Source organism: Cucumis sativus, chromosome 6 (genome assembly GCF_000004075.3).
Source record: "Cucumis sativus cultivar 9930 chromosome 6, Cucumber_9930_V3, whole genome shotgun sequence".
Lineage (NCBI taxonomy): Eukaryota > Viridiplantae > Streptophyta > Magnoliopsida > Cucurbitales > Cucurbitaceae > Cucumis > Cucumis sativus.
Genome location: NC_026660.2, coordinates 1,325,181 through 1,333,758, shown reverse-complemented (window position 1 = coordinate 1,333,758; position 8,578 = coordinate 1,325,181). Strand labels below are relative to the sequence as shown.

Sequence of the window (8,578 nt, the reverse complement as noted above, 5' to 3'; positions counted from 1 at the left end):
AATTTCCTGTCTCTTCAAAATAGTCAGATCCTCAACCAATTTTATATTCTCAAAACTATGCATTGTTTGCACCAAATTTACTTTGTCAAACTTTGTGGGCAGTCTTCTCTCAAGTCTCTTGCAAATTTTCAACTCTTTTTATTTTTTGGAAGTTTCTTAATAGGGAGTATTGTAAAGTTATCTCATAAGATCTCCAAACAATGGTCACTTTCTAAGAACAAAAATTAAAAAAAAAAAAAAGAAAAAAAGGAAAAATGGGTCAGTCTCACTCATAATTCTTTTATAGTTTAATTTTGGAATTTGAGATGTGTTTTTAATTCAATATCAGAAGATCCAAATCGTGAGTGTAATTAACAATTCAAATCAGCCTTCCACTTTCTTCTTGCATATTCTGAAAGGCCATCAAAGGTGTGTTGTTTCACATTTCCTTCCATTTCCCCATATCCAATGTTTGTTTTGATGGTCGTTGCTTACTTTTTCTTAGACACATTACTCATCCTACCTTTCATTTCTGTCAAGGTCAACCACTTAGGTAAACTCGTCTTTTTCTTGGTAATGTTTTATAACACAATTAAATAAGGGTAGTTGCTTCATAATAGATTATTTGCAGTGTTGATAGACTCTTACTAGTGATATAATCTATAACTATTAGACTTCTACGAACAATATAATCTATGATCGATAGACTCACTCATAGATAGTTTCTATCCCTTGTCTAGAGTTGAGCCCTGGGATTTGACGGTAGACTTAAAAAGCAACCTACAAACACTTTACGTCCCATCATTCTGAATAATGCTTGCATCCTTTGTATTATCACGACTACTAGCACAAAGTTAACTGATGCTTACTCTCCAAATATGGTCATTGTTGGATCTAAATTTTTCTATATATGTAACATCTTCTTGCCTTGGATGGACTATGTTTAGTAATACTTTGAATACTATTTGCAGACTGTCCTATTAAAATGGAAAAAAAACGAGTGTGATTTGTCAAGTAAACTCTTTAGCTTTTGGTTCATCCAAAAGGGTACAAATTCCGAAGTCATATTTATTGGACAAAAATGAAAAAGTCATTGCTCATCACACCTGTGGAAGTTTCTGTATGGACCTATATGCAAGTTTGCTGACTTTTTCTCAAATGGGCTCCAATAGAAAAGGCCCAATTAAAGCCCATAGAAAAGCCCAATTTCACTGTCTCTTTCTCTCTCTTAATTATTTAGGGTCCTACTAAAATGTTGAGTAGTACAAATGAAATCCAAACAAAGGGACCCTACTTTAATGATCGAATGACAAATTAGTGGAAGAGAAGAAAGCACCATAAAGAAGTGTTACAGTAAAACAAACAAACATCAAAATATCAAAACTTAATCAAACAGAAAGATTATTATTATTTATTATTATTGATGTTGAATAATTATACTGGGCCGGCCCAATTCACAAAAACTGACCAATCAAGATGATTCATATAATTTCTTTGTGTTTTGGTTATTGCCTAAACCTGCTATGCACTATCTTTACTTCACTCTCTCTTTCTTTTGGTTTTTTCTCAATTCTTCCAACAATCCATTTCTCTCTATCTTGTTTGAAGAAAACGACGACCATTTTTTTGACAAGTGGGTTCTGGGAATTCCATTATCATCCTTGTCTCTTTCCCCACCCCAATATTTTCTTTGATGTGACTCTTTTCATCCTTTCATCTTTTCATCATACTTCACTTTCTTTTCCCTACAAATATTTTGTACCAATCTCTAACACATAGAATGAAAGTCGTTTGGAAATTATCTTGTTAAAACCCACCTCTCACTACTACCACTACTAAGCACGAAAACACTCTATCAAAGTAATTTCTACAACTCACTTCCTTCTACTCTCAATTACGAGAATTCAAAAAATGAACTTAATTGAAGTTAGCACACTCAAGCTTAAACCAATTACATTGACTTGACTTATTTTATGGTGTTTAGGAGCTCCTTATTTCTTTAAATTTATACTTCTAATATTTTTTAAAAATGAATTTCCTTTGCCCCGTGAAACTAATTTGTTCTTCTCCCTTTTATAAAAATGATTAAAGGGAGATGAAGGAGAAATTTTGAGCTTCATAAAAGATAGAAAAAAGGAGAGGTTTTTATGATAGATGTACAAAAGAGAACATAGAGTTTTTCTTTTCTTTTTTTGCAGATTCCCAAACTATCAATTTCACACCACAAAGCTGAAAACCAACTTTCTACTAAAAGAAATAAAATAAAATAAAAATTGGTTTTTATTTTTACTTTCTTCATACAGATCATCAATATCTTACTTTATTTATCAAATATGATGTCTCATCCTAACTTAGGAACACAAATAATGTCACCCCATGTTCTTTAATTCCCACTTTCTGAAAAATTTCAATTAAAAGTGTTTCTTCTTTTTTTCCTTTGAATAGTCTCTTTCAAACTTTCTATTCTCCATTTACTCTAAACCAAATTTAGGCCCCACCCCTCTTTTTTTTTTTTTCTCTCTTAATTACTCTAATCCCAACAAATCCATATATAAATACATATCCTTTGTTGTGAAAAATATGACAACATTGTTTCATTTTGGCATAATGAATGAAGAGCAAGAATGAGAGGTTGGCATGAAACTCGTTCTTCATCTTCTTGTGCAGCTTGCAAATTGTTGAAAAGAAGATGTATTCCCACTTGTATTTTTGCTCCTTATTTTAGGTCTGATGAGCCAAAGAAATTTGCCAAAGTTCATAAGGTTTTTGGGGCAAGTAATGTTAGTAAGATTTTGACTGAAGTTCCTGAAGAACAGAGAGAAGATACTGTTAATTCTTTGGCTTATGAAGCTGAGGCCAGGCTTAGAGATCCTGTTTACGGCTGCATTGGTGCTATAGCTTTGTTGCAGACTAAAATGGTGGAGCTTCAACATGATCTTGCTCTTGCTAAAGCTCGTCTCGCTCGTTACGCTAATAATAACACTTCCTCTTCTTCTTCTTCTTCTTCTTGTGTAGAAAATTGTGTTGTTAATATGTCTTATGGTGGATTGAGTTTCTCTGCTGAGCAGAGTTCTTCTGATGATATCACCCAATATGGATATTTATGTGATTTCACCCATTTTCCTTATCCATTTAAAGCTTGAAACTTTGTGATCTCTCTTTCTCTCTGCCTCTATCATCAAGGTTTCTTCAAAGATTTTTCTTTTCTGTTTATGTATAATCAATCATCTGTTTATTCCCAACTCAATTCTTGTTTTTTTCAAGTATATTACTCCACTAATTTGATACAACTAACTATAATCTTTCTTTTGATCACTACTAAAGAATCATCATGGCTTTATGGTGAGAAACAAGTAGAAACTGAATTTGAGGTTTCTTTCATTCCCAACTCAATTTTCGTATCTTTGTGTTGATACACTCGACTAATCTTATAGAAAACTCAGGTACCTATAACTATATAATTGATGAAACTAAGTTTCTGTTTTTTCTTACTTTTAGAGCATCTTCAAGGCTTTGTGGTGAGATAAAAACAGAATTGAGGATTCCTTCGAAATAAAGAAGAATTGAAAGTTTGCTTCTAATGACTCTCTAGTACTCCATGTGTTTGTTTTAAATGATATCTAATTTTATTTCTCGTTAGTGGGACATTTATATAATTTAAGTTGTGATCTTAGGCTCATTTGGTATTTGATTAAATAAATAATAGTTCATTCTATTTTTCTATTATTCACAATTTCATAATATATAGAGTTGATAAATATGAAAAATAATCTATTATTTTGAGGAACTTTTTTTTTTTTTTGCTTTTATAAATATGGGGACTATACAATGGATCCCATTAAAATTTAATTTTAACTTTAAAGAATAATTAAAAAATCTTTAAAAAGTATGGAAACAAAATGTGAAAGTATTTCATCAAACAATCAAAATCACACTTTATCAAAGTATACATATAAGAAAGATAACTGCAATAAATAACACTTTTAGCGTTTATTTAAAGAATTACGAACAAATATAGTAAACTCTAGATTCCATCACTTACTAAATGATTTAATAATTTAGGTATAGTTACTATGTTTACACATATAAGAATTCATGAACATTTGATCTTAATTTATTTGGAAGATGATTAGAAAAAGGGAAATGAGTGGATGAAAAAGGGGTATGAAGATGCATGGTTGTAGGTTCAATGGAAGAGGAAGTTTGAAATAGTAAGATTGGGACTTGTGATCTGAAGATGTATTATTGGGCCAAGAAAATGACATTGGGCCCAAAATCCTGTTGGGCCCTCAAAGCCCAGGGGTTATGTTCTCACACATGGAAGCCGGATAAGATTGATTTGAAAGAAAAGAAATAATTATGATAAACACGTTAACCATAAACCGACACACCGTACAACAAAATATCATACATCTTTTATCTTTTTAATTAATAAACTTTCATTTACAAATTTAGTCATTTTAATCATTTGCTTTTTCAAAGAAAAATCAACTTTCCTTTCCCCTTCCTTTATATTTATTTTCTTATTCTTACATTTTCTCTTGGATGACTTTTCCCTTTTTAGTATATAATGATTTTTTCGGTATCAGAGCAAGGTTTTGCATATTGGATATCATTAAAGAAGGAGAATCTTCTACTCGGCCACCATTTCTAGATGGAATGAAGTGTGCTTATTGGAAGCCTCGCATGACTGCATTTCTTAAATCCATTGATAGCAGAACATTGAAGGTTGTGGTTATGGGGTGGAAACCTCCCAGTTGTTGAAAAAATACTCTCAAAGCTAAGATAAAAGTGAACAGATGTTAAAGATCAAAATTTCGTGCACTAAATGCTATATACAATGGAGTTAATCAAATTGGGTTTAATAAACACATGTATTTTGGCAAAGGAAGCATTGAAGATTCTTGAGGTTGCTTACGAGGGAATCTCAGAAGTAAAAAACCTCATGACGACATATACTAAGCTCAAAATTTGAATCTCCAAGAATGATGGAAGAAGAATCGATTGCTGAATTTAATGTTAGAGTCTTAAACACTGCTAATGAGTCTTTTACTCTAGGAGAAAAGATTCCACAATCAAAATTTGTTAGAAAAGTTTTAATAACTCTACCCAGACATTTTGATATAAAAGTTACTGCAATAAAAGAAGCTCAAGACATTGAATTAATCGAAAGTAGATGAATTGTTTGGATCCTTACCTACTTTTGAGATGTCTATTTATTCAGATAGAGAAGACAAAAAGGAAAAAGGGGTTACCTTTCACTCCATAAATAGCTAAGAATCTCCTATCAAGAAAGATAAATGTTTTCAGGAAAACTTAACAGGTTCCATAAATATACTTACAAAATAGTATTCTAAAGTTGTTAAATGATTAAAGAAACATTCAAACATTTTTTAGAAATAACAATAAAGACCAGAACAACTTTACAAATAAAAGAAGAGACACTGATAAATCTTCAGACAGAACCTTCATATGTAAAGAATATGAAGGTTTTTGGACATTATCTAGCAGAATGTCCGAACTTTCTAAAGAAACAAAAAAGGAGTCTTACTGCAACTCTTTCAAATGATGGATCAAACTCCAACAGTAGTGATGAAGAAAATAATCCAGCTTTTATTAGCAGTGTATCAATTAATGATGAACTTGAGTCAACTCCAGAAAACTCATCTGTCATTACTTTAGATAATGACATGACATACAACCAACTGTACCGGCAATGACAAGAAGATATATCTATTCTTAAATAGCAAAAGGATAAAATTCAAGTATTACTTGAAGATAAACATCGATTATTAATCATCATTACCATTTTACAGCAAGAACTGAAGAATACAAGATCTGAGTATGACAACACATTACCAAATTAGTTAAAATGCTAAATTCAGGAACTAAAAAATCTCAATGTAATTCTTGAATCTGGAAAAGGCATTACCAATAAAGAAGGTATCGAGTATGATAACAAAAAGAAGAGTTGAAAAAGAATCGAAAGACTATCTTTGTTCTAGCAGAGACGAGGAATATAACAAGATCACTTAAATACCATACAATCAAAAACAATTTACACAGTAAGGATCATAAACCGAAGAAATCCAACAAATGGGTATGTCATTATTGTGATAAACTTGGACATATTCGACTCTTCTGTTATAAACTACTTCGAAAAAGCCCCTACCATTCCTCTCAAACCCAGAAAAATCCTAAAAAATCCAATCCTTTTAATTACAAGTCTAAATAACCAAAAATGGAATGGAGAATTAAAGTGTTTTCCAATAAATGCAACGATAGTCTTTACCACCATCCATACATCAACTGCAGACGACTGATACTTTGATAATAGTTATTCTATACATATGATAGAAAATAAGGCCTACTTCTCATAATTAAAGGAATGCAATGGGACTTTCAAAGATGGAGTTAAAGGTAAAATTTTGGGAAAATGTAATATACTTAAACCTAATCTACCAAATCTACAAGAAGTGAGACTTGTTAAAGGTCTAGTTGCTAATTTAATTAGTATAAGTGAACTATATAATGAAGGATATACAATAAATTTTTGTAAAGAAGAATGTGTAGTCTTTGACAAAAATAACTCAACTTTCATGGAAGGGGTTCGGCACGTTGATAATTATTGCTCTCACTGGATCTCCAATATTGATAAAAAAATTCCCACATGAAGATTTTTTTCAGGAAGATATTTCAATTACTTCATCAACAAGTTTGTCGTTTCTCTCCTAGGAAGATTTTTTTCAAGAAGAAATTTTTTTACTTAATCAACAAGATTCTTCAAGATCTATAACCAAAATCTTTAAAGTCTTATTTCAATTGAGATATCCTTCAAGAACACATTTCCAATTCTGGTTTCAAGTTCATCAAACTCTATCAATCAAAAGGAACTTCCATTCTCCTTTGAAGTATCAAATCAAGAACACATTTCCAATTCTGGTTTCCAGTTCATCAAACTCTATCAATAAAAAGACTTTCATTCTCCTTTGAAGTATCAAATCAAGAAGTATACAAGTAAGAGTTATAGAAGGATCTTTATATATCGAAGGTAAGGCTTTACCCTCGTAAACAAATATTAATAAAGACCATATGATTTCTTCAAGATCGATTTGAGATATATGAAAATAAGAGATTAAAAGAATACCTTAATAATTGAATGTGTTCAATCGTACATAGAAGTCACGGGGAGCCTAATATTTTGAAGATAAGAGATTAAAGAAGATTTTAGTAATTGAAAACTTCAAAACAATGAGAGCTAGCTTCAATTATTCAAATAAGGAGAGCTTGATATCTTCGAAAGACTTAAATATAGAAGAGTTAGGGGAGCTTGATTATTTAGTAATAACGACTATTACCAAAAATAACGAAATGTTATATGGATATCTAGATTATAAAAGTGTTATATAGCATTCTTACAATATTAATTGTACTTGATAAAATTTCTTCATTTGAGCATACAACCTCTCCAAAAATAGGTCATACTCACGAAAGTGGATTACACCAAAGTTATATAACATTTATTTAGCCTTTTAACTAAAGTAAAAACTTAAATAGTGAACATTGGGTGAGTGTTCGTAGTCATAAAATGAATTGAAAAAGAAATTCACTCATTCACAAATGCATGCATTCCAAATCAACATTAATGGATTTTTGTTAACAAATGGTTACAAGCAATTTTATAATCCAAAATTTTAACAATTAACAAATGGTTACGTTTATTTTATTTGTTTTGAAAAAAGACACATGGTTAACAAAACCTTACTTTTTAGTTTTATCTTTTGATATCTAAAGTTACGGGCATTAGATTCACATATTCATTTTTTTGTGGTTACCGTTTTATTATTTTCAAAATCCTAAATCAAGTTTTTGAAAACTAAAATATAGTAGTTTTTAAGAAGGTGTCCGTTTTAAGAATAATAATTATGTGCATATTAAACTTTTTTAAAAATTAGTCTATTACGACGGTTAATATTTTAGTCTATTATGACTTTGTTAATATTTTGAAAACAATCCTGCACGAGTTTGTGAAACATATTTTAATATATTTACAATTTTTTTTTGGTATCATCAACTATCTTGTCATATCTACATTTATATTATTATTACGACCCCTTGTTCTTTTAGTGTTTTCACTTTTAAACTTTAATAAATTTTAGTATATTTATAATTTTATATTTAAAAGGTTGCTATATATATCCATATTTTAAATCTAATTTCTATATAACTTATTTTTCATTTTCAAATTTGTAAGAATCATAACATTAACTCATTAGAAAAAAGATGGAAACAATGGTTAGAAAATTGTGAAAAAATATGAGCACACTTTTCAAAATAGAAATCAAAAGAAATGATTATCATGTGGACTTGGAGTATTTATTTTTTTTATTTTAGCTTCTAAAACTTGTGCTTATAATTTACTTATTATTCCTTGAATCTTTATAAACATGTTTGGATCGTTCTTCGTAAAACATTTGAGCATGCACCAAATTTGAAGTAAAAAGAGTTTGACAAAAATACTTTTTTTGGTTCCTATGTTTTCAACAATTGATGTATTTCGTCCCTCTATTTTTAAAATAACCTTTTTCGTTTGTCAAGT

At 30.1% G+C, this 8,578-nt stretch overlaps 1 protein-coding gene across 1 annotated transcript; it reads left to right on the top strand.

Moving 5' to 3' along the window:
* The first annotated feature begins 2,547 nt into the window (after positions 1-2,547).
* Positions 2,548-3,221, top strand: LOC101222226 (LOB domain-containing protein 21). The gene has a single exon (XM_004138367.3). It carries the CDS (start codon positions 2,604-2,606, stop codon positions 3,120-3,122), a length of 519 nt encoding a protein of 172 aa, XP_004138415.1. The 5' UTR covers positions 2,548-2,603; the 3' UTR covers positions 3,123-3,221.
* The last annotated feature ends 5,357 nt before the right edge of the window (positions 3,222-8,578 follow it).